The sequence below is a fragment of the Hemicordylus capensis genome, chromosome 5 (genome assembly GCF_027244095.1).
Source record: "Hemicordylus capensis ecotype Gifberg chromosome 5, rHemCap1.1.pri, whole genome shotgun sequence".
Lineage (NCBI taxonomy): Eukaryota > Metazoa > Chordata > Lepidosauria > Squamata > Cordylidae > Hemicordylus > Hemicordylus capensis.
This window is the reverse complement of record NC_069661.1, coordinates 101,871,708-101,898,495: the sequence shown is the minus strand read 5'-3', so window position 1 is coordinate 101,898,495 and position 26,788 is coordinate 101,871,708. Positions and strand designations below refer to the sequence as shown.

Sequence of the window (26,788 nt, the reverse complement as noted above, 5' to 3'; positions counted from 1 at the left end):
GTCCCATCTGAGCCTGGGTGGTGAGACGAAAGTGCAGCTAGGTGGACCTTCAAGGAAACATTAGCTAGGCCTTGTGCTTTTAACGAAGAAAGGTAGAGTAAGACCTGTTGAACAGATGCATGTTTCGGCAAAAAACCTCTGGTTTTGGCGTAGGCCTTGAAGCGCGTCCACTTCCCTGCGTAATTGCGCCTTGTTGACACTTTCCTACGATTTAACAGGACTTCCTTCAGAATCCTATGTGCCACATGGTCAGCTGGAGCGTGTGAACATCTGGGTGTAGGACTTGACCGTCGTCCTGGGAGAGGAGGTCCACTGTCCTTGGAAGGTGTTGGTATTGGTTCTGGGACAGTCTGCGTACTTGTGGAAACCATGGTTGCCTTGGCCACCATGGGGTCACCAGGATACACGGCATCGGATCTGTGAGTATACAGGCAACCACCCTGGCTATTAATGGTTGAAGAGGAAACATGTATGGCACTTCTTGTGTCCAGTTCAGTAGGTACGCATCCCCTAGGGACAGCGGGTCGTGTGTCCCCCGGAACAGAACCGGGAACATTTGGTGTTCAAGGAGGTTGCAAAAAGGTCCACTGTTGGTTGGATCCACCGACTGAAGAAAGGAGTGATATATTCTGGTTTCAGGTCCCACTCATGATGTTTGTCGTGGGGAAAAACCCGGCTGAGACTGTCCACCAGGACGTTGTCCAGGCCCTTGATGTGAACTGCTATAAGGGAGACCCGGTGTCAAATGCACCAGTTCCATATCTGAACTGCCAGGGTGCAAAGACTGCGAGATACTGCTCCACCCTGGAGGTTGATATAGGCCATTGCTGTAGTATTGTCTAGTTGTATTTGGACAGACGAGCCCCGGAGAAGTGGAAGAAAGCCTTGAAGTGCCAGAAACACAGCCAACAGTTCTAGGAAATTGATGTGTAGCTGATCCTGTTGTGGGGTCCATCTGCCTTGCGTCTGGTATCAGCCGCAGTGGGCGCCCCAACCCTGAAGGGAGGCGTCTGTCGTCAACCATATCGTTGGGACCTGAATTTGAAAGGGGATCCCTTCGAGGAGGTTGTTTTGTTGTTTCCACCAGGAAAGAGAGTCCAGGATCCGTGGCGGGATCTCCAGGAGTTTCCTTTGGCTATCTCTGAGAGGTTGAAATACTGTCAGAAACCACAGCTGCAGTTTTCTCATTTTCAATCGTGCAAAGAGGATGACCGCATTGCAGGAGGCCATGAGGCCCAAGAGGCATTGGATTGTATGTGCCGTTTGGACTGGGGACTGTTGGCAGAGGTCCACACTAGGTCCCATATGCGTAGAAAACGCTCTTCTGGCAAGTATGCCCTTTGGCACTCTGTGTCCAAAACAGCTCCTATATAAGTGGTCACCAGAACCGGATCCAGGTGAGACTTTGTCCAATTCACCTGGATGCCCAAGTTTTCCAGAAGGTCCAATACACAACGGACATATGAAAGGAACTCTTTTCTGCTCTTTGAGGTCAAGAGATAATCGTCCAAATACGGGTACACCGTAACTCCCAGTGTTCTCAGATGGGCAATCACCTGAGCCATACACTTTGTAAAGGCCCTCAGGGAGGTGGACAGCCCGAAGGGCAATACATTGTATTGGTGTGCTTGACTTCCTACAGTAAATCGTAGGTATTTCTGGTGGTGAGGCCTGATACTAATGTGAAAGTAGGCATCTTTCAAGTCCAGCGTTGCAAGCCACTTTTCCCCCTGCAGAAGTGGTAGAATTTGTTGCAACGCCATCATTTGAAATTTCCTGACGTTCACAAATTTGTTCAAATGGCGGAGGTCCATGATGGAGCGAAGCCCCCCTGTCCCGCTTCGGAACTTGACAGTAACGGGAGTAAAAACCTTGTTGCCTGTCCGCCCCCGACACCGGGGATATTGCCCCCTTCTCCAATAGCTCCTTCACTTCTTGTTGTAGGGCTCCTGGTGGAGGAGTGAATCTCATTCCTGTGAACCGCGGCAGTGTCCTGAATTCGATGGTGTATCCCGTTGATATGATTTTCAGGACCCAACAGTCTGATGTTATATGGTGCCATGCGGGGGCATGGCTGGCCAGCCTGATGAAATGAGGCTGTCGAGGTGGTATTGAAGCCCCTACAGGCGGGAATGGGGGAAAGGACGGTGTCAGTGAGCAGACAGATGTTTCAGGGATGCTTCTGAGAGTCAGTGGACTTGCGCTGAGACTGTCCTGACTTTGACTTATTTTGATATGATCTCCTTTGGTAAGAGGAGTAGGGTTTCTGGTAATCTTGGCGGTCTTGACGCTGGAATGGCAGATGCTGTCTTTGATGGGTAGAGCGGTACTTTTGTTGATATGAAGAGGACATGGAGGGCTGACTCATGAAAGTCTTGGCCGTAAATTTAGACTTCTTTAACTGCTCCATTGTTGAGTCTGTCGCCTCACTAAATAGACCAGTACCATCAAAGGCTAGGCCTTCTATTTTATCACGCATATCTGGTTGCAGATTAGTAGAGCATAGCCATGCGTGTCTATGCAAGGTGATTGCCGCTGTCATTGCACGAGATTAACTCTCAGCCAAATGCTTGGCAATGCTAAGTAGTTGCCTGGTGAGGTCCCTGGACCTTTCAAGAAAGAGTCTTGGTGAATTTCTTTTGAAACTCCTCCGGAAGCAACATGTCTAAGTCTGCCAATAAGTCTTCCCAAATACTATGGCTATATTTTGCTGTACAAGCAGAGTAGTTGGCTACCTTGATCGAAAGGCATGAGGTCGAATACACCTTCCTCCCTATAAGGTCTAGTTTTTTACTCTCTTTGTCGGGTGGTACCGTGTAGCGTTTCCCAGCTTTTGAGGTGGAAGCGCAGTCAATAACTAGGCTGTTTGGTGCAGGGTGTTTAAGGAGATAAGCATTGTCTTTGTCCTGGACACGGTACAGGCTCTCTAGACACTTCGAAGTGGGAGTGGAAGTGTGGAGAACCTCCCAAGTGCATTTGGCCGCTCGTGAGTTAACCAGGAGCATTGGCAGGGCCACTGGAGCTGTCGTTTGGGTTTTCAACATGAAATTATAGAATGGATCATCTATAGCTGCTAACTCAGAATGGAGCTCCAAACCTAGTGCAGCAGCCATGGCCGGGACATGTTTATGATACGCTTTGAGCTCTTCGTTAGGCGACACGTAGGTAGTAGGGGCAACATCAGTTGGTGGTTCAACAACGATTTCTTCCTCCTCCTCTTGGTCAGACTCAAAGTCAGAGGAACTGTGGAGGTCAGAAAGTGAGGCTGATGGTGAAAGAGGAACTACAGTCTGGGTCCCCGCCATAGCGCCATGTGTCGTCGATGCTGGTTTGGGTTGCTACTGAACATGTCGTGGTAGAACATGTTTGGGTCGCATGATGTTGCAAAGACATAGAGAAAGTCTGGGTTGTAACAGTGACACGAAGTGGGTGAGGAGCCATAGGTAACAGTGTAGGTGGAAGTCGAGGCACTGGCTCCCATGACCTGTTAGATTGGTTAATGCACGCTGCCAATGGTGGGGAAGAGCCTGGAGGATGCACTCGTGCCTTGTGGGTGAAATTGCAGGTGTGCCATGTGAGTGGACTCTTCAGGTGGGCGGCTGACAGCGCTGGAGACGGATGAGCGAGGGATGATGAAACCCCTGGGGTCCTGTCTCTGACGAGAGGAAACCCAAAAACGCCAACGAAGTGCTGGAGTGTGAGTCAAGCAACTTGAGGAGTGTGTCGGTTTCACCTAGTACAACAGTCGAAGCAGTATTAATGTTATCATCATCCTCGATGTCGAAGGATGGAGGTGGCGTTCGACATCGAGGGGAAACCTGTCTGGAGATGGAAATCACTGGCGTGTGCAGCGTCGAAGGGCGTCCAGTCACAATCAGTGTCGGTGGTGGGGACGAGACTGGTGTTGGAGCCGGTGATAGGGAACGGGCTCTTGGTACCGTGGTGGTCGATGTCGAGGGCAGGACTGGTGGTGCGTCGCAAGATTCCGATGGGTCAGTATGCATACTGGCCGGCAGGAGAAGTCAGCTGAATCTCCAACGGGGAAGGGGTGCGTTCCACCGTCAGGTCAATGAGTCTTTGTTGTTTTTCACCCAGCGTCGAAGCGGGATCTGGGTTGTGTCGCTTTAAGGGTGTCGATGCCAATGCCGACGTCGACGAACTGTTCTCTGTCCGATGGCGTGGAATCAGTTTCGACATCGATGTCGACGAAGGAATCTTCTCCTTGGGCATTGATGTTGAAGCAGTTGCTGGTAGCTGTTTCAGCGCCGATGTCAAGGTCGATAAATTGGTAGGCTCCCGACGTTTCGAAGTGTGTTCAACTCCGGGCATCGGTGTCGAGGGGGACCTCCCTGCCGACGTCGAGCTGGATGTTGAAGGAGCAAGTGTCGATGTCGAGGACTGCTTACTGAGGTTTTTCGAAGAACTGACTTTACCTGATGTCGAAGAGGTCGCGGGCGACGTCGGAGCTCGCTTTCCAGGCCTTTCTGAGGTGTCCCTTGTAGAATGTTCTGGACTCGAACTCGACTGCGGTTTTGATCCCGATTTGTGATCAGTTGAGGTTGATGGCGGAGTCGAGGAAGATCTTTGGGGGATCTTTGACCTCGGCACCGAAGGGCTCGGCATGCCCAGCATTGAAGGACTCAGCATATCGTCGTAGATTGCCGCACGAAGGCGGAGCACCCTGTTTTTCCGAGTCTGCTTCGAAAATGATAAGCAGATCTTGCATGTGGCGGCATTATGTTGTTCGCCTAAGCAGAGAAGACAGAGATCGTGCAAATCCTTAGAGGGGAGTTTAGCTTTACAGTGCTCACACCTCTTAAAGGATTTCTTTTCGTCAGCCATTACCAAACAACGAAGGGGTAGTCAGCAGTCCGAGTCGAATTTCCAGAGTAGTCCGCCAGTTGTTCCAAAGTCAAACTGAAGGAGAAAGTACAGGTGAAACACGGAAAATTAGAATATCGTGCAAAAGTCCATTAATTTCAGTAATGCAAATTAAAAGGTGAAACTGATATGAGACAGACGCATTACATGCAAAGCGAGATAAGTCAAGCCTTTATTTGTTATAATTGTGATGATCATGGCGTACAGCTCATGAAAACCCCAAATCCACAATCTCAGAAAATTAGAATATTACATGGAACCAAGAAGACAAGGATTGAAGAATAGAACACTATTGGACCTCTGAAAAGTATACAGTGTACTGTGCTTGATTGGCCAGCAAACTCGCCTGACCTGACCCCATAGAGAATCTATGGGGCATTGCCAAGAGAAGGATGAGAGACATGAGACCAAACAATGCAGAATTGCTGAAGGCCGCTAATGAAGCATCCTGGTCTTCCATAATACCTCATCAGTGCCACAGGCTGATAGCATCCATGCCACGCCTCATTGAGGCAGTAATTGCTGCAAAAGGGGTCCAAACCAAGCACTGAATACATATGCATGCTTATACTTTTCAGAGGTCCGATATTGTTCTATTCTTCAATCCTTGTCTTCTTGGTTCCATGTAATATTCTAATTTTCTGAGAATGTGGATTTGGGGTTTTCATGAGCTGTACGCCATGATCATCACAATTATAACAAATTAAGGCTTGACTTATCTTGCTTTGCATGTAATGCGCCTGTCTCATATATCAGTTTCACCTTTTAATTTGCATTACTGAAATTAATGGACTTTTGCACGATATTCTAATTTTCCGAGTTTCACCTGTACATCAGCCAGTCCGGGTCAAGAGAAAACTTAGTCCGTCAGCCAGTCCAAGTCAGATAACCGTAGTAACACACAAAAAAATTCACGAAACTCACAAAAAAACTATGAGGAACTTCCTGTCTAGCGGCAAACTGAAGGTCTAAACGCAAAGGCGGTCGGAGAAGAACTTAGGAATGCGTGTCCTGCCCGCCTTTAAATAGCACGCGTGGGGGCGTGGTCAGGACACCTCGACAAGCTTCGGCATAGCTACCGCATGGTCCCTGCGCAGGTGCAGAACCCACTCTTATGGATTTCGACGGATCTTGATCCAGATCAGGATGTTAGACTAGATGAGCTTTAGTCCTGATCCAGCTTGGTTGCTCTTTTGTTCTTAAGAGTCACAAAAGGAAGGGGCAAGGAAAAAGAGATTGAGATTAGAGGTGAAAGGCTGATGGGAAGATATAAATTTTCAAACGCTGTTTAAATGCTCATATTGTTTTCTCCTGGGAAGGACGGAGATGTTAGGAGGCAAGGACTTCCAAAAATATGGAATAGGGAGAAAAGATGAAGATGGAAAACAGAAGAAGTAACTCAAGTTCTAATCAAGTCTAAAGTGTTAGCAGAGAAAAGATTATGAGAAAGTGGACAGAGGAGAAGATAGATAAGAAGGGGCTGAAGAGTGAAGAGATTCAGAGGTGCACCTATGTAATTTTGGAGTCTGGACCTAAAGGCCTTTGAAGCCTCCACTCCCCACAAGTTAAGCATCATCCCCCTACACACACACACACACACACACACACACACACACACACACACACACCATGATACATGAGTATTTTTAACATATGGGTTCTTGAGGACACAAACAGCAACTGAACTCACAAGAATGTAAGAATATAAAAGGTATACTTATGCAAATGTGTATTAGAAGAAACATTTCAACACACAACTTAACATATTCCTATCCCACATATTTCTTTCTCCACTCTCCCCTCTGTCTCTAAAGCACCTGGCTCAGGTCACAATCCCATTCAGCCACTTGGTGCAGCGTAGACCAGTGATATGGTGTGGCAACCACACCACCCAGGACAGACTAAAGAGGATCTGGGGGCGTGGAGGCCCAGGGGGTGTGGAGGCCCTGGACTTTGGCCTGGAAGTCCGGGGGTAAGAGCGCCTCTGAAGAGATTTAAAAACAAAAGCAGTAACTTGAACTGAGTCTAGTAAGGAAACAGATCAGTGGAAAGAGAGTAACAAAGGAGAAATATAGGCAAAATTGGATGGAGAAAAATAACCAACAGGCAGCAGAGTAAATAATGGAGAAGATAAGCTGAGAGACACAAATTAGAAAGAAAAGATTAAATAATAAAAGATTATAGATTATTTATCTTATAGTAAAAAGATTAAATAATAAAGCAGTGTTCTAGAGCAGTTATATCTCAGGAAGGAGACACAAAGAAAAGAACTAGCAATATTTAAAAGCTGAAAACAACACGTCTGCAGTAGCTGAATAAAAGATGTGAGGAACTCAAGGGGACATCACCATTCCATATACAGAGAAAAGGAAAAATAGAAGCATTAAACTAAGTGAGAGAAGAGGAAGACGGTATAGACTCAGAAGAAGTTACAGACATTGTAACAGAAGAGCTCCTTTAGGAAGCGGACATTTGGAGCAGATGAACTACTGTGGGGATGCTTAATCCTTTCCCCGCAGACTACTCTTCCACAGCACTCTAGCAGCTCCACCCCTATCACGGTGTTCCAGATGTGTGTTGGTAAGGCAAACACACATCTGGAACTCTAAAGGGGAAAAGTGACTCAAATACCATGTGTGTGTCTAAATCAGGGCATCTATTCTCTGGTGTAAAACTGCACCAATGCAGTTGTGCAATGGCACACCCATTATTTCTAAAGGATTTATTTTCAAGTAAAATGTTCTGATGATTGGCATATAAGTTAGAATATTGCAAGTGATTGGTTCTTTTGTTTTACTGAAGTCTCCCTTTCTTCTTTGCATAACAGTAATTATTTTTGTATCTTACATGTTTGTTTTGGAGGTTTTCCAATAACGACGAATCACTAAATATTTTTTCTTTTCTGGTTTGTGAACTCTGCCTAAAAGAGAAAAATGAGAAATTAAAGCATAACACACATTTACTTTAACTATAACAATAGGTTCACACTTATCTATACCTAGGCGCAAAGACTAAGGGCAAGCACTTATTTATTTATATAATCCAACTAAATGTCACAGAACAATATGCATACTAAGTTAATTCAGAAATAAGATTTTAACTTGCAAACAAGCACACATATTTAAACTAATGACAACTTTGTTACAGACAGATAGTTTACAACTGCATATTAATCTACCTCATCAACCTATGAGGTCATTCACACAACCTTTCAGAGCGCCGGGGAGGGTGGGAGCCAGGATTACTTCCCCCTCCCCCCCAGATGATCCAGAGTTGTCCTGGACCATGCAGCTTGCACACCCATAGACTGGTGCTTCTGTGAGCCACGCAGCATTCTGGAGTCCAAAAAAATGTGTCCTAGCCTACAGATATCCCACAATGCACTGCATGATGAGCACGGCATATTAAGGGATCCCTCTGTGAGTCAGGTGCTCTACGCTCTGTGTCTGTTTGGGCTGCAAGCAGCCCGAGCATACATATAATCCTGTACCTGGGTAAAAAAGCATGCTCACTCCCTTTTACCTAGGTAAATGGTTGAGTAAGAATCCCAGGCTACCCATGAGGGCAGCGCCAGGATCGGCCTCGATCCCCGTGTTTCACATGCCCGGCATCCCAGGCTGCCCAAGCCTGGCTAGGGCTGCTTGTGTGAACAGCCTCAATTGCTTGAATGTGTGATTGAGCAACCTCTGATGACACATCAGGTTTTCCACTCTGTTGGGCTGTGGTCTTTACAAATATTTTTGCTAATAAGGTAATTATAAAGACAGGCTAATTATTTTAAAATCAGTACCAAATGCTGATAGAAATAAATGTGTTCAAAAGCTAAACCAATTTGAAAAAAACAAACAAACATTAGAACCATGTTCTAAACATCCATGCTTAGTAAAGCTTCCCCAGTCTCCCCTCTCAGCAGTGGACACCTGTGTTCCTGACAAGCAAACTCTGACACTGTGTAGAAAATGCTCTCCTAATTTTCAGTGTTAGGAGATCCCTGTGTGCACCCAAAGAAACCTGTTAGATCTTGGTCCCTTTCAATTCTACCTTGTCATTTTAAGAGTTTGTTCCATAGTTAAGAATAATAAGTCATAATAGATTAAAGAAACAAAAACAACTATCATTACATCAAGGCTAGTGCTTACCAATCATCTGAAGGATAGCTATAATCCTCAGATTCAGGAGAATGGCTGTATGAAAAGCAAAGAAGTAGAGAAATATAGGAAAAAAGCTCAGAAAAGCTAAAAGCACATAAAGATTTTAAATGAAATAAATGAAAATGTTATTGCCAAGTGAATGCAGAAAGCAACATGAAAGATTGCATAATGAAACATATACTGTGGCAGTCTACTGAGAACAAATCTGGCTCAGCTGAAAGAGAGCTGAACTGCTGGAGTTACTATCCAAGGTGAGCTACGATGAGTACTATCATTATGAGAGGAAAAAATGCATTCAATCTATTCTCTCCATACTGGCTGACATTTTAAGAAACCACTTGTGTAATAACAAGAAATCACTTCTTGCACTAGCACAAGAAGATTGCATAGGTGCAGTAAAAACAGGGATTTGTGGAATTACGCTACAGTGTTCTTACATTTCACTTCTTATTTTGGAGCAGTAAGGACATATTCCAGGACTCTAAAATAATCAATCAGATATTTTGTAAAAAAAATAAAATCAATTAGATATATAAAATATGCAAGATAAGGGGAATGAAAATCTTTTTCTCCATGTCAACATCATCAGGAGAAGGGTTAGGTTTAGGGTCATCATCAGGAGAAGGGTTAGGGTTAGAACATCATCAGGAGAATCTTTTTCTCCATATCAACACCATCATCATCATTATTATCCCTAAATGCCTGCCTGGAGGCAGTGATGGGCTGGATGAGAGGTAACAAGCTGAGGCTGAATCCAGATAAGACTTATTGTGTGGGGTTTGAACTCGGGAGATGATTTTGATCCACCAGTTCTGGATGGGGGTCACACTTCTCCAGAAAGAACAGTTACGCAGTCTGGGGGTGCTTCTGGACACAAACCTCTTCCTGATGTCCCAGGTTAAATCAGTGGCCAGAGGTGTCTTTTATCAGCTTCAGCTGACATGCCAGCTGCATCCATTTCTTGAGATAAATAAACTCAGAACAGTAGTACATCTGCTGGTCACATCCAGACTTGATTACTGCAATGCACTCTTTGTGGGGCTGCCTTTGTATGTAGTCTGGAAACTGCAGTTGGTCCAGAATGCAGCAGCCAGGTTGGACTCTGGGTCATCTTGGAGAGACCATACCACTCCTATCTTAAAAGATCTACACTGGTTGCTGATAAGTTGCTGGGCAAAATACAAGGTTTTGGTTATAACCTATAAAGCCCCAAACAGCTTGGGCCTGGGTATTTAAGAGAATGGCTTCTTTGCTTGGGCTCACACCGCCCATTGAGATCATCTGGAGAGGTTTGTCTGCAGTTGTCACTGGCTTGTCTAGTGGATACTCAAGGATGGGCCTTCTCCATTGCTGCCCCGAGGCTTTGGAACACATTTCCTGCTGTAATAAGAGCCTCCCCATCTCTTACAACTTTTAAAAAGGCAGTCAAGATGCATTTGTTCACCCAGGCTTTTAATTAGATATGGTTTTAATTATGTTTTTAATAGTTTTAACATTTTAAATTTTAATTGTAATGTTTTAATCTTTTTATCTGTTGTTTTTATTGTTTTGTTGTAAACTGCCCAGAGACTTGTGTTTTGGGCAGTATACAAATGTGTCAAATAAATATATAAATAATAAATGATCACTCAGTGGCTGATATCCTGACAAATGAAGTGCTTGCAGAAGGACATCATGCTAGTGCAAAACTGTCCACTTGAGCTGAGCCTGGAGCTTGTGTTCAAGGGTATTGTTGTGCTATTGCAAGAATACTTACACATGTGCAATGGTGCACAATTGCACTTCTCATTTGTTTTAAAGGAAACTTCTGTGCATTTGTGCAAATTCCACAATTTCTTAGTGCAACTATAAGAACAATTTGTGCCAGCACAACTTTGCTTGTTATACAGTACAAGTGCTTCATTGGTCAGGATGTCAGTTATTCATCTGAACACATTCACATTGGAGAATTCATGGGTGTAAAGGAGGAGGTTTGCAGGCTGGGTGCATGAAGATAAGTAGAGGAAGAATTCATTTCTGGCTTGGATTAAAATCTGAGCTGGAAGAGAATTTGGGGTTGTAATGCCTAAATCATATTTGAGGCGAATATTATGAGGTCCTGAGACTTGTATTTCTGAACCCAGAAACAGGAGTCTTAGCAATGCCTCTAAATGCAAATGTGCTTTTAGAAATATACAGACTAACCCCGTGTGACATCATACTGTTGCACCAGTGCAGTGTTAGTTTGGATATCAGCAATTATTTTTATTATTTATTTATTTATTTATTAAAACATTTTTATACCACCCGAAACTTACATCTCTAGGCAGTTTACAACAGGACAAAAACAAAGTAAAACATTCGTTAAGACAAAAATGGGGAGGGGGAAACACACACATTACAACTATTTAAAATTTTAAAAATAATATTTTAAAACAGCATTAAAACAACATTAATTAAAAGCCTGGGTGAAGAGATGTGTTTTTAAAGACTTTTAAAAAGTTGTCAGAGATGGGGGGGCTCTTATTTCACTAGGGAGCGCATTCCAAAACCTCGGGGCAGCAGTGGAGAAGGCCCATCCCTGAGTGGCCACCAGACGAGCCGGTGGCAGCTGCAGACGGATCTCTCCAGCAGATCTCAGTGGGCGGTGGGGTTTATACCAAAGAAGGCGTTCCCTTAAATACCCAGGGCTCAAACTGTTTAGGACTTTATAGGTTATAACCAGCACCTTGTATTTTGCCCGGAAACATATCGGCAGCCAGTGTAGCTCCTTCAATACAAGAGTTATATGGTCTCTCCGAGATGACCCAGAGACCAGCCTGGCTGCCGCATTCTGGACCAGCTGTAGTTTCCGGACTACATACAAGGGCAGCCCCACATAGAGCGCATTACAGTAATCCAGTCTGGAGGTTACCAGCAGATGTACCACTGTTTTGAGGTCATTCACCTCAAGAAACGGATGCAGCAGGTGTATCAGCCGAAACTGATAGAAGGCACTTCTGGCCACTGCCTCAACCTGGGACACTAGGGAGAGGCTCGGATCCAGAAGCACCCCAAGACTGCGTACCTGTTCCTTCTGGGGAAGTGTGACCCCATCCAGAACAGGCAGATCAAAATCATCTCTCAAGTTCCGACCCCGCACAATGAGTACCTCTGTCTTAGCCGGATTCAGTCTCAGTTTGTTATCCCTCATCCAGCCCATCACTGACTCCAGGCAGGCATTTAGGGAGGTTATGCCCTCTCCCGATGATGCTGACATGGAGAAATAGATTTGGGTGTCATCAGCATACTGATAGCACCCTGCACCAAATCTCCTGATGATCTCTCCCAGTGGTTTCATGTAGATGTTAAACAACATTGGAGACAATATGGAGCTGTGGGGAACACCATACAAAAGTTTAGATTTTGAAGAATAGCAGTCTTCAAGAGACACCATCTGGAGCCTGCCCGAGAGGTAGGAGCGGAACCACTGCAAAGCAGTGCCTCCAACTCCCAACCCCCTCCGACGCTCCAGAAGGATACTATGGTCGATAGTAACGAAAGCTGCTGAGAGGTACAGAAGGACCAACAGAGTCACACTTCCTCTGTCAATTGCCAATTGGAGATCATCCATCAGGCTGACCAAGGCAGTCTCCACCCCATAGCCAGCCCGAAAGCCAGTTTGAAATGGGTCAAGATAATCAGTTTCATCCAAGAGTGTCCGGAGCTGGGAGGCCACCACCCTCTCAATTACCTTGCCCAGCCACGGAAGGTTGGAGACAGGCTTGTAGTTGTTCAAGTCCGAGGGATCCAGGGTAGGCTTCTTCAGAAGCGGTCTAATAATTTTCTCCTTAAGACAAGGATGCATCCTACCTTCCCTCAGGGATGCATTTATAATCTCTACCAGGCCTTCTACAACAACCCCCCTGCCAGATAATATAAGCCATGTTGGACAAGGGTCAAGAGAACAGGTGGTAGGCCGCACCATTCCAATCAGCTTGTCTACATCGTCAGGAGTCACAAACGAACCGATCCAACCTAATCACACAATAGGAGTCGCTGGACACCTTCACATCAGACACTGAGGTAAACGTGGAGCCGGAGTCTAAGTCGGCCCGAATAGTGCTGTTCAAAATAAGTTCAATTACTTGCACGGATAACATCAGCAAAACAGAGGAACCAATACAAAAAAATTAGGACTAAAAATTGTTTAAGTAAAAGTACTATGGGCACATATTGCTTACTTAGCTGGATGAGGTCCAAGACTGCTATTTAACTTTCTTTATCATGTTTTGTCTTGGAATTTCTGAATATGGTTAATGCAATTTATAATGCAGGAAAGAGTCCTTTTTCACTCAAATTATAATTTTTAGACATGTTTCTATTTAATTCAAACTTGATGAATTCATGTGTTCCTGAAGAAGGTCTTGGAGCCAAGCTACATGTTTGCCTAAATGCATTTTTAAGAGGCATGCTTAAAACTGGAAGCATCTTTTCTTACACAAAAATCAGCTGCAGGGCCAAATTTTGATTGGGATTGGAAGTTAACCCTTTCCTCCAGACCCCTTTTTCTGCCTAGCTCGCAAAGCTGCTATTTGCCCCCAAAATGGCTATTTACAGCAAACAGCTGCTTTTAGGGAAAATAGAAGCTGGGGGTAGGTGGGCAGGCAGGAAAAGGGCTCTGGGGTAGGGATGTGCAGAAATCATAATTTGACATGTGATTCTCCTCTTTAAAACAAAGGAGAGAAGGTGTATACCTGCTCCTCGGGGCCGCTTCCTGAATTGGCAGTGCTCCTCCAAGCTATCTTCATGCACTGATACTGCTCTCCCGCAGCTGCCCTTGTGTGAGACAGCAACTGACCATGCAAATAGCTGCTGTGTATGCACAAAGGCCATGTGTGTGCCGGCATCACGTGAGGGCAGCTGGGGGAGAGCACTCCTGGCTGGCTTGGAGGCTTCTTGCACTATATATATGTTTTCATTAGCAACCAAACTCTCCAGCTCACCCATATTGGCTTGGAGGCTTCTGGCATTGGCATATAAGCACCTATATGTTGAATCTCTTACCTGGTGTGCACTATGTTTCTTATGGCCAATTGATCTCTTTGACCAGGTAGCATATCCTTCTGACTGCTCTTTATCTGTGATCAAGGGGGCTCTTTTCAAGCTCCCCTGCACATTTCCTGCTAAACTCCATGCAAAACTCCTATGACCCTGTTTGCTAATTCCTGTTCGCTAATCTCTGTTCACTAATTTCCCTGCCTGTTGCCTCTTATATAGAAATAGGCTTCAAGCTGAGGCAAACAGGCTCAACAGGAACGTGGCTCTTCCCACCAGGTGTGACTCACCTCAGCCCCAGCTGGCTCCTCCCATTGTCTCTCTCCAGGCAAGAGAGAAACTAAAACTGAATGCTACAGAGCCCCCCAAACAAGCCCTGATAAAAACCAAACACAGACACACACACACACTGAGAAGTCTCCTCTAAAAAAATACCAGCCCTTCAAAATCTTTTTAATAACAACTTGCTACCTTCTCAGGTGGCTTCTCCTCTTCCCAGAGTAGGCTTCAAACTGCACACGTGTCTCCTACCCCACTCCCAGGTCATGTTGGTGATTGGGTTGCTGGTAGCTCCTCCTGGACTGCAGGTAGCTATTTAAACCATAGAGGCCAGGGAAAGAAGCAACCTGGCTTCAGGAATTTCCACAATACATTACACTCTTGATACACTGTGGGATTCCTGGAGGCTGGGCTTTGCTCCCCCTGCCTCTGGAGTTCTGCACTGCTCACCATGACATGGATTATGTGGGCATGCAAGCAGTGGGCGCTTGAGAACAGCAGTTGTGCGGGGGAAAGTAGGTAGGGATGTGCAAAGTGATTGGGATACAAATCAATTTGTACTTGAATCTAGCAGATTTGGGTGATTTGGAGACAAAACAAATCACCCCTGTGATCCATTGGCTAGATTTTGATACAAATTGAATTGTGCCTGATTTGATTTGATTCAAGATTTGGATCCCTCCTATTAATTCCCCCAGATTCCCAGCTTTCATTTTTTAAAAAAAGCTAAGCTCTAGCCCTTGTAGAAGTGGAGTTATGGAGCAAAATGTGTGGTCTATGAACATCTGATTCTATGCGTGCTCCAGGACATTGATATGGAAGAAGGCCTTGGATCTTGTCCAGAGGCCATGAAAGTGGAGGTCGTTCATGTGCATGCCCCAGCCCTTCTCCAAGGCGCCTCTGGTGAGGACAAACTGAGGCCGTTGTGGATGGAATGGAGAGCCTACTCTGAGGTTGTTGGGGTTTCTCTACCAAAGAAGAGAGTGGCGTACATGCACTGATATGCGTAGCCAGCAGGACTGAGTATCTCTTTGTGGATGGAAGTTTCATAGGAACCACTGTTGTAAAATCCAGAACCGGAGTCAAGCATGAGGTAGGACATGGGTAGTGGAATCCATGTATCCCAGTAGTTGTTGGATTACCCGAGCTGTGTGGCAGTGGTGAGAAGTCACTTCTGTTGACAGAGAGAGGATAGCTAGCATTCTGCGGTCCGAGAGGTACAATTTTGCCTGGATCGAGTTGAAGAGGAGACCTAGGAATTCTATACACCTGGTTGACATGAATTTGGATTTTGAATAATTTATTTGGAGGCCAAAGCTGTTCAGGAATGTGTTGGTAGATTCTTGGGAGTGTAGAAAGTCTTGTGGGGTATTCACCACAAGGAGCCAGTCATCCAGAAATAGGAAGATCTGGGTTCCCTGTTGTTGTAGGAAGGCAACTACTGGAGCCATGCATTTTGTAAAGACTCTCAGTGCAGAGGCTAGGCTAAGGGTAGGTGTTCCTTCGTACTGTGAAGCGAAGGTAACGGCGGTATTGTGGCCAGATGGTTAGGTGGTAATACACATCCCTGAGGTCCAGAGAGACTAACCATGCTCCCCTGTGCAGAAGGGCGAGGATGGTAGAAATGGTGACCATTCGGAATAGCTTGTATATAATACAGCAATTGTGTTCATAGAGGCTTCCATTGGTCTTTGGGACGGTGAAGTAGGTGGAGTGGGAGCCCTGTGAAGATGAGTTGAGGACCAGTTCTACTGCCTGCTTTTCGAGTAAGGACCTGATTTTTGACAGCAGGACGGGTGTAGCCACTGGGGTCATGGGAGGATTGAATGGGGCTATAGAGGAGAATTCCAGAGCATATACAATTCAATTGTGAGGACCTAGGAATATGAGGTGATGTTTTCCCAAGCTGGGAGGTAAGGGGATAAACGGATCCCCTATTTGTAGTAGGGCAGTGAGTGACTGTTTCTTTGGAAAGGCAGTAGGGGGTCTGAATTTTGTTTTGGTTTGGCATTAAGTGTGGAAGGAGGGACTCTTCCCATAAAGTTGATATTGTGGTGCACGAAAGGAGCGGTCACATTGGTGGTATTGACTTTGGGGGTGCTGTGGTTGAGTACGATGCCATCTGGTAGGCTGGCAGGGTCTGGAAGAGGGAGATTGGTAGCTCATAGAGCGTGCGGTATTGCAAAGACATTGGACCTTTTGTAGGGTCTTGTCTGTCTTTCCCCCAAAAAGGGCCTCACCCTCAAATTGTAGGTCTTCAATGTGTGAGTGGGCCTCGTAGGCCAGACCCGAGAAGCGTAGCCAAGTATGCCTGTGAATGACAACAGAGGTAGCCATAACCTTGGACGTGCACTCTGTGGAATGTCTCACTGCATGGTGTTCCTGCTTCGCCAACTGAGCTGCTTCTGTTAGGAATACTTTAGCTGGGTCCTTCATGTCAGGAGGAAGGAGGACAAAGAAGGGAGCCAGGTGTTCCCAGAAGAAGTGATCATAGTGGGCATTATAAGCCTAGTAATTAGCAATTCTAAGATGTAGGGCTGAGATGGAGTAAAGGCATCTACCCAAGGTATCCAGCTCCTTTCCCTCTTTATCCAGGGCGGGGGGGGGTAGAAGCGGGATGGGCCCTGTTCTCGGAGAGAGATTACTCAACTACCACCAAGTTCGGAGTAGGGTGGCAAGTTCTCAAGTTTTTTAGTAGGCTGAGGCAAGGAGGATGGTTTCTGCCAGCATGATCTAGTGATATCCATTAACGCTGCATTCATTGGGAGAGACACCGGGGCATGCGATCTGCTTCAATCAGGCTAAAAAAGAGGGTCAGGATCTGACTTACTCTATTGAGAGAGTTGTACACCCAGTGAGGTAGCCATGCAGGAAATGTGATCTGCATAAAGTTTATGAGGGCGAGCCTGGCTTTTGATCAGATAGAAGGTCCTGTGGAGAGGAGTCCAGAGAGGTAAGGTCAGAGTGGGAGGACTTGGAATCTGGATCTTCATAGTCAGATTCCTGGGCAGAGGATCCTTCCTCACTAGGGTTTGGATGATCTGGGTCGTCCTGAACCTAGGCAGCCTCTTTATGTGTAGGGCTAGGTTGTTTACTACTACTACGAATATTTATATAACGCTCTTCAACAAAATTCTCAAAGTGGTTTACATTGAAAAAAAAATACATAAATACATAATTAAGATGGTTTAGATACCGGAACCTGTGTCAACTGAATCTTCTGTGGAACGTTGAGTTGACCTTGGTGGAGGCGGCGGCAGGCTCTGCTGGTCAGTCGGCTATTGGTGTTGTGTAGGTCTAGAAGACGTGGAGGGCGGAGGCATCTCCCTACTAGTCTGGCGGGGCCTGGTGATGATGTATTGTGGGGATCAGGAATGGTTCCTAGGAGGCCTCCTATAATCTGCCTGGTCCAGCTGGGATTGACGAGGGTGATAAGGCTGGTCCCTGGGCAGGGAATGCTAGGTAGTATCATAGAGGTCACATTGTCTAGGATGATAAGAAGCCTCTGAGGGTTGGAAGGACTGGTATTGTGGATGTTTGTCCCTGTTGGCGTAGCATTGGTCTATATATCATGTCTGCCAGGCCCGACCCTGGTCTCTATGCGGTGGGTTTGGGTAGATGGTTTCAAACTTCGGAGTTGAAATCTTCATCAACCAGGTCAGAAATGGGCCCATAGAGATGGTCCTCCTGTCCGGTTTCCAGGTCTGAAATGGGCTTGGGTTCGTAAATGAGGTCTTCCGGTTCCGAGTGTACTGCTAGTGGATCTTCAGCATCGAGACACTCCCCGGGATCGAGATAGTCTGGCGCTTCCTCTTGTATGGGACCGAGAGCCTGGTCTTCGGGTTCAATAGACAAGTCATGCTGGCACAGTGGTTGGTCCGAGTGATGAGCTTGTGCTTTTCATTTTTAGTGGGAGGGTCAGGCGGTGGGGGAAGCTTCTGCTTTAGAGGCTGGTCTGAGTCTGAAGCCTGGTGTGGCTTTTTCTTCATGTTACTGTTTAGACTAGCTGAAGCTGTTGAATCCGAGGGCTTAGAACAGTGATTCTCAAACTTGGGTCCCCAGATGTTATTGGACTTCAACTCCCATAATCCCCAACCAAAGGCCACTGAGGCTGGGGATTATGGGAGTTGAAGTCCAATAACACCTGAGGACCCAAGTTTGAGAATCCCTGGCTTAGAAGAAGACAGGATCGAGGCACCTGGTAGGTTAGAAGTTGATGATCCCAAAGAGGCCAAGTTGGGAGCCGTAGGCTCTGAGGCTTGTTTAGGAACGGCCGCCGATGTGAAAGGCAGGCAAAGAGGGCTGTAAGCCCAAGCTGGGTGGAGAAGTCCTGGCCACCGCCTGCATAGTGGGAGGCTTAGATGCTGCCTAAGAAAATTTTGGGGCCTGCTCCCAAAGCCAGGATCTTAAGCAGGAGGCCTGGTTTTTCTTGGCGTGCTTTGTGAATTTTGCACAGTGAGTGCAGGCGTCTACTTTGTGTGCCTCACCAAGGCAAAGAAGACAGCAACTGTGACCGTCAGTGGAGGGGCGTTTAGTCTTGCACCAGACAGACAGTTTAAAGGTGACTTTGCTGGCCATAAGAGGCAGTGAGATCGAAAACACCGAGCCCCGTAGGGGCGGGATGGGGGGGATGCTGTAAGAAATAAGAACGATAAAGGAAAGCAGGATAGAACTAAAATAAAGTAGAGAAGAGAGAGCAAATAAGAGGAGGGAGAGAGTTAAGAGGAATTTTTATGTTTTTCTTGCAATTTAGCTCAAGCCACTCACAGAGAAGTCAATCTGTCAGCAGACAAAGCAAGGCTGGAGAGGGGACCTCGTATACATGCACATACCACTGGAGGGGGAGGGGGCTACCAGCCAATTATTGGAGAGCATAACGTAGTGGTTAGAGTGTTGAACTAGGACCACAAAGACCCTAGTTCGAATCCCCATTCAACCATGAACTCACTGGGTGACTCTAGGTATCTCTCAGCCTCACCTACCTCACAGGGTTGTTGTGAGGATAAAAATAGAGTGTAAACCGCTCTGAGCTCATCGGAGGAACAGCAGGATATAAATGTTAAATAATAAATAAATAAATAAACAAATAAACTTTAGCTTGGAGAAACTCCGATGAGGTCTCTGTGCAGGTGCAAAGCCCAACTGTATTGAGCTTAGAGAACAAGTCGAAGAACAGTGGCAAGAGAGGGATAGGTATTCATTGTTTTTGTGCACTTCCTAGAAGTATCTAGTCAGCCACTATGGGAAACAGGATGTTGGATTATAGGCCTTTGGTCTGATCCACCAGGATTCTTCTTTTGTTTTATGCATGTCTAACTGCTTACCTGGCTCCAAACCTCAGCAGAACTCATGCTGTGGGGCCGTAGGAGGTGTGAGTGCGTGTGTACTGGAATTTCCCAATCATTTACCCAACCTACCCTGTCCTCCTCTCCCCTCCCATTTTTCATAGGTCCCCAACACTTAAATCACTATTGTTATTCTTGATTAAATGAATACATATTTTATTTTTAAAAATGAACAATTACAGCAGTTCATTTCAGTAGTCCAAATGTGACAGCTTTTCATTGCATTTACTTAAAACAATAGATCACATTAATGATTGTCTCTTAAAATTAAAAGATTATCATATAATATTAATTCTTCAGAACAGGACATTTAAAGAGTCTCGTTACTCTTATGGTTACTATGACTTACTATCGCCCAATCCTCAATTTAAATTTTCTGCCTCAAGTTTAAATTTTCTTCATGTGTGTGATATGTCTGTGTGAAATCCTGACTTTACTGAAGTCCCAAATGCATGACTATAACAAAAACTTCTTTCATCAGCCAAAGTACCAACATATATAATCCTAGCATTTATTTAAGGAAATCACTTACCCATAAGCTATTCCTGCAATAGTACACTTCTTAAACTGCATTACATTGCAAGTCAGGGTACCAGTTTTGTCAGAAAATATGTATTTGACCTAAATGAATATTCAAGCTGGTTAATATTTTTCATGAAATATACATTTATTTTATGTTTAGCTATTTGCTTTGGTAAAAGCACTTCGTATTTTAGCAACATTTTCAACAGATTTAACAGCAAGAACAATATTTCCTTTAGTTGTTCATTTTTACCATGATTTTATAAGCTTTCCTACACTTAAAATTTCCTACACTTTAAAAATATCCAAAGATCCATTTATGGAGATATGTTTTCATATTATTTGTAAGAAAAAGTTGTAGGAGCACTGTCCGCAATTTAAAGTTTAACGTTTTGCATTTTGATACTGTTTCCTAGAAGTAGTTCTATTACTAAATCTAAAACTCCAATGAAAATAGGCTTGAACAGTTGAAATACCATATTTGATACATGTAATTCATACTGGATACATGGATTTTGAACAGGATTCCAAACAGATAATAGTTCTATTCACACGTTATGAGCACCAGCCATGCCACACCTACAGCTGCAAAAACAGGAAGGCCCGCCCCATGCAGTCAGTCACCCCCTGCAGCCGACCTGTTCACCCTTGCAGCCCCATCTGTTTGAAGGGGGAAGACACTGTGAGTGTGATGGTCAATGCTTCTGATGGCCATTGCCCAAGTTTGCAGCTCATAGAAGCACCAGCCATCACACTTATGGTACCTCTCCCTTCAGACAAATGCGGCCGTAAGCGCAAATGGGCCAACTGGAGTGAATGAGTGACAGCATGGGGTGGGATTTCCTCCCCACTTTTGCAGATGTATCATGAAAGCAACTGGAGCTCATAATGTATGGATATGGCTAATGTCAGTACAGGAACTGAACTACAATCATAGTCTTTCAGAATGGTGGGTATCTTTGCTACTCTTTGATAAAAGACTCAGGGCCAAAGTACATATTATGTTAAATGTATTTGCTCATAAGTGTGTGTGCTTTCCTTTTACAGTAGCAGTGGGGTGAAGAGAGAATCTATCAGGATTGGGACTATGGTGTACAAAGTCGGGGGCTCCTGTGCTGGAGTGATTTTCATCAGGGCACATTACAGTGCAAAGGATTAACCCAGACTCCCAGCATGCCATGGTTCCAATCCCTCCTTCTCACTGCTGCTGCTATTTTAAAAGGAAAAATCACAAAACACATATAACAGCAAATTATGCTTTTAGTGTAATATGCAATTTGGCCCTGAGCCACATTGACTGCATAGAATAAGAAACACAAAGCAAATGATACCAATGCTACAATTCAAAGATCTATGCAATGGCTTTGCAGACCCAGAGAAGTTTTGTACTCAGATGCTTTGAATAGTTATTCACCAAGCCATTTTCTAATCTCAAGGAAGTTTCATCATAGAGTATAATGGCTGACATACTGCTCTATGCTGAGTAAGCACTGCATAATCGCAGTTGTGATACTACTTTCATTGAGAATGATGGGAGTGGCATCGCAACTGCGAATATGCAATACTTGGTTGGCATGGAGCAGCCTGCCTCATTAGCAGTGCAGGCATTTTTTAGAATGTATTGCAGCAGTGTGGGAGCCTCTCTCTTCTACTGACAATTCTCTGTGCAGTATGTCAGCCAGTATTTCAATTAAAGAATCTCATTTTTAAAAATACATTACAGTAACACTTCTATCAATTTGAAACAGTGCATAATTTATATGCTAAGAAATTATGTAAGACAAACTACCTGGCCAAGTTCTTCATTGAGATTGGATGTACGAGCCATAGCACCAGTGTCTGTAGGTTCATAATGCATGTCAATATCCTAATGAAAGAAAAAGACAGATTTTAAAAGAAGTGACTGTTTGTGATAGCCCACAACCTTTAATTCTGCTTTTGTGTATGTTATATGACCATAATTTCAGATGCTCTCAGCAGGACTTGCTTTCAAGTGCATGCTCCAGTTCAGAATACTGTGTGTGTTGATATCACTTAGAAAAAATATTCATTGGGTATTCCAAGCCCTTCAGTGCATCTAAAGTTGCTCTCTGGAACCTGGCCAAAATCTTGAGCAGTACTGATATGTCATATTAGGATCTGCTTTTGAAACTTTCTTCAGTTTCAGAAGAATTTTCTGATGCAGAATAGATGTTCTCTGTTTGAGAACACAAGTTTTATATCCCATGGTGATATATAACTAGTTGCATGGTTCTTTGGATTCAAGCCTTATTATAGATGCTATGTACTACACAGCATTATAATAACTAAAGTAAATCCTTACCCACCCTCATCCATTCCTTACTATAGTCCAGTTCAGAAAAACCAACAAACCATTATGAGTGAGCCAACAAGCCTACACATGTTCTGCTCCTCTGTCTTCCTCTCCTCATGTGCCCAGCTGAATGGAACACTTCCTGATTTCTTAGACCACAGTCTCGTGACAGCAAGCCCAACAAACCATAATATCAAATCAGGATCAAACTGTGGTTAGATACTCTGGTTGTTAGGATTGCTTCATACTGAGAGCCCCAATTTCAGAGAGGAGTAAAATTATGAAGCAGAGGCTACATTTGGGTCCACAGCTGGCATTACTAAATATATTTTTGGAGGTTAACTGAGAGCTGTTATCTAAGGATTTGATAGTATTTGCGTTTGGAAAAATCAAACTATGACCTTCGATATTTGGTACCAGCACATGTGGCATATAGCTATATTGGAAAAACTGACCCATACTATTTGTCTTTGACTGATCAGGTAAATCCTTCATGGTTTTTTAACCACATGGTCTGATTTTATTTTGTTTACAAATCAGGAAAACCTTGCCCATTCTCCTTTTGATTATATTAGTATCTGGAAAGATTGTTAAATTAGGTTGTTTTGCAAAATGGTAGAAATTAGAATTCATATGATTTGTAGAAAGGGTTGTATTAATTATGTGTGATGCTGTTGTTCTATTGCAAATGATTGTTGGTTATGTGTTATGTTTATACAATGTATTAAAAAAATACTGAGACCCCCAATTTTATGGTTTTGGGAACATGTGACATACATAACCAGAGTTTTATGTAGCTGGGGGTGCAAGGGGAGAAGGAAAGGGGAGGAGAGCATAGAAAGACTTGTTGGCTGGTTCACGATCCAACATGTTGCTGGTCTGTTAGATCATTATATCTGGGCCTATATTGTGGATGATCAGGGGTGTAGCTTCCACTGGACAAGGGGGGACAATTGGCCCCAGGCCTAGGGATGTGCACGGTCCGGCCCAGTCCGGACCGGCACCGACGGGGGGCCCTTTCTTTTAGGGCGGGAGGGCTTGCTTACCCCTCCCGCCTCTTCGGCCCCCTCCAGCGCCCGTATTTAACTTAAAAGCGGGGCGCTGGAAACCAGCCGCCCCCGCCACCGCTACCCGCCACCGCCCCGAGCAGATTAACAATTAAGGGTGCCCCTGCCGTCGCCCGCCCGCCAGCCAGCCAGCCAGCCCTCCCTCCCAGCTGCCCGCCCGCCCGAGTGTGTCCTTACCCAATGCTTGAAGTAAACGAGAGGAGTACCGAACGGAGCTCCTCTCGTTAGCAAGGCTTCCAGAAGACTGAAGGCGCTTTGCACGCGCGCACATGTGCGCACCGCAAAGGACGCCGGAGGCCCGGTCTACCCGCCGGGAAAAGGCTGGGTAGACCGGGCCTCCGGCGATCGGAGGCCCGGTCTACCCGGCTTTTTCCCGGCGGGTAGACCGGGCCTCCAGTGTCCTTTGTGGCGCGCACATGCGCGCGCGTGCAAAGCGCCTTCAGTCTTCTGGAGGCCTTGCTAACGAGAGGAGCTCCGTTTGGTAGCTCCTCTCGTTTACTTCAAGCATTGGGTAAGGACACATTCGGGCGGGCGGGCAGCTGGGAGGGAGGGAGGGCTGGCTGGCTGGCTGGCGGGCGACGGCAGGGGCACCCTTAATTGTTGATCTGCTCGGGGGTGCGGCGGTAGCGGCAGCGGGGGCGGCTGGTTTCCAGTGCCCCGCTTTTAAGTTAAATACGGGCGCTGGAGGGGGCCGAAGAGGCGGGAGGGGTAAGCAAGCCCTCCCGCCCTTAAATTCATACCCCCCACCCGGACCCGAACCACCAAGAGCCGAACCGGTCCGGCAGTTCGGCCATTCCTTAGAATGGCCGCCGGACCGGTTCGGACTCACCACTACCCAGGCCCACAGAGTCCGAGGGCCCATTCGGGCAGTCTCCCTTGCCCTCTCCAGCACCTGTTCATGAGTTGCCCTCTCTGCTTGCCGTGAGCTAAGCAGCTTAGGCGCTTCCTTCCGAGCAGCTGCTTCTGTGCCTACAGCCCTGAGCCTGCATATTCCATGGTGCAGGGCACATGACTGTGACTTTTTTGTCTTTCCTGCACACCCGTCCAAAGAGAGAGCGTGAAGTGTGTGATGGCTGCGTGCATGCCGAGCCTAGCAGCAGAGAGTAGCAAGGAGCCTCCTCAGCTGATGCTCACAGAAGAGTTCAGCTGCTGCAGCACCTTCTCGGCCACGAGAGAGGACCAGGGCAGTGCTGCTTCGAAAGGCGATCAATCACCTCTCTCCAGCTTCAACTTTGCCTAAAGGAAAAGAGAGGTATCTTTTCCTTTTTTCTTCCCTCCAATTCCAAAAACTTCAGATACTTCAACTCTCTCTGTCCCCTCCCGTTCTCTTCCCTGCCACACCCTCGACACACGCTCCAAAGACTGGTGGATATTAATCCCAACCAAAATGACATAAAGTAGGGAGCAAATACAGAAACAGCAGTTGTGCAGCAACCTTGTAAAGGACAAAAGTAGGTTGCTATCAATCTTCTACTCGTGGTTTCCTGTCCCCCACGCCCCACCATTGATTGATTGATTGATTGTTAAATTTATATGCTGCCTTTCATTAAAACAATCCCAAGATGGTTTACAAAAGATAAAGAACATATAATAAAAATGACAGTTAAAAGTGTTAAGCTAAAAATATGAAAACAAATCTGATTTAAAATATATAAAATACAAACATAAAAACTGTACATGGATAAAAACACACAGAAGCAGCAATAAAACAATCATGTAAAGGCCTGGATAAAAAGCCAAGATTTAACAAGGTTTCTAAAAACTGTGATGGAGTCCGAGGAGCGAATGACCACTGGGAGAGCATTCCAAAGTCTGGGGGCAGCAACAGAGAAGGCCCTGTCCTGCGTGCACGACAACCAAGCCTCCCTCGTTGTCCCCAGAGCACCCAGAGCAGAGCCCCCTCAGATGATCTCGTCAAGCGGGCAGAAATCCTTGGGAGTAGGCAGTCCCTCGGGTATACGGGCCCAAACGGTTAAGGGCTTTAAAGGTCAAAACTAGCACCTTGAATTGGACCCTTGAATTGGACTGGAAACACACTGGTAACCAGTGCAGCTCTTTCAAAATAAGTTTGATATGATCACACCAGGCAGCTCCAGATAGAACCCTAGCTGCTGCATTTTGTACAAGCTGCAGTTTCTGGATATTCTTCCAGGGCAGCCCCAAGTAGGGCATGTTACAGTAATCCAGACGTGACGTGACGTAACTGTGGCCAGATCTGCCTTCTTGAGAAAAGGACGCAGCTGGCGCACTAGCCGAAGCCGTGCAAAGACACCCCTGGCCACTGCCTCCACCTGAGCTTCCAATAGCAGAGCTGGGTCCAGTAATACCCCCAAGCTGCGTACTTGTTGCCATAAGAAGCCTCCTTCTTCCTCCAAACAGAATTCCTCTACCTCTAGAAACACAAGACCCCACTTCAAAGAAAGTCCTCTCTAGCAGAAAGACGAAGGTGTGCACGGAATGGACTGCCTCGTGATAGGGCAAGGGAGCCAGCCAAGCTTGGCTCGGTTTCTCCGACCGCAGCATATTTGTGTGCTGGCCCCGGTTGCTTTCCTGGGCAATGCAGACACACTCAAGACAGCATGCGGCCAAACAGAAAGACAAGGCAAATGAGGAGAAGGAAGAGAAGTGTGACCTAGCAGGTAGGAGATGTGCCAGCAACCCCAGCCTGCCTTGCAGTCACTCGCACCCCAGGGTGTGGAGCAACTCCCATGTTCTGAGCCTGGTACCTAACCTGATACTGAGTTGTTCAGTTTTCTCACTCTTCCTAAGTTTCAGCAACTTTAGGCCTCTTGTTTCATGCAAGGGATGCTTTTGTTTCCCTGTTCCTAAATCCTTCCTTCCTTCCTGGGGGGGAGAGGGTTCAAATCTCCTTTAAAAAAAAAAGCACTTAAGAGTGCTCAAAGCTCTACGCATAAATGATCTTTTAAAATCCAGCAACCCTTAAATTATATTAGGGAGCTAGAAGTTTCCCAAGCAATTATATTATGAAGGCTGCAGGGCAGAAGGGAGATTTTGCTGAAATAGGAGAGCAAGAGGTCCATAAGTCTCCTCACCCCCATTCCGCCTCATAATTCAAGCTCTGTTATTATCCCTAAATTGTGGATGAGGAGTGCTAACATCGAGAATGAATGTATGTCTTATGTAAGAGCAGGAAGCTCACTGTCAAGTTCTACCCTCTCCCCACTGATGGCGTGAAATACTTACACTCTCATC

The 26,788-nt window shown here is 45.7% G+C and overlaps 1 protein-coding gene across 4 annotated transcripts in view; it reads right to left on the bottom strand.

The window, feature by feature from the left end:
* ATP8A1 (ATPase phospholipid transporting 8A1) overlaps positions 1-26,788 on the bottom strand; it is a 242,997-nt gene that overhangs the window by 102,997 nt on the left and 113,212 nt on the right. For 3 of the 4 annotated variants that reach the window (XM_053252646.1, XM_053252644.1, XM_053252648.1), the window contains 4 exons: positions 21,984-22,061; positions 20,205-20,293; positions 9,021-9,065; positions 7,729-7,801 (listed from right to left, as the gene is read on the bottom strand). In XM_053252646.1, coding sequence (XP_053108621.1) covers positions 7,729-7,801; positions 9,021-9,065; positions 20,205-20,293; positions 21,984-22,061 — 285 coding nt within the window. The remainder of the gene's footprint in view (positions 1-7,728; positions 7,802-9,020; positions 9,066-20,204; positions 20,294-21,983; positions 22,062-26,788) is intronic. The other variant, XM_053252647.1, reaches the window with a different exon arrangement.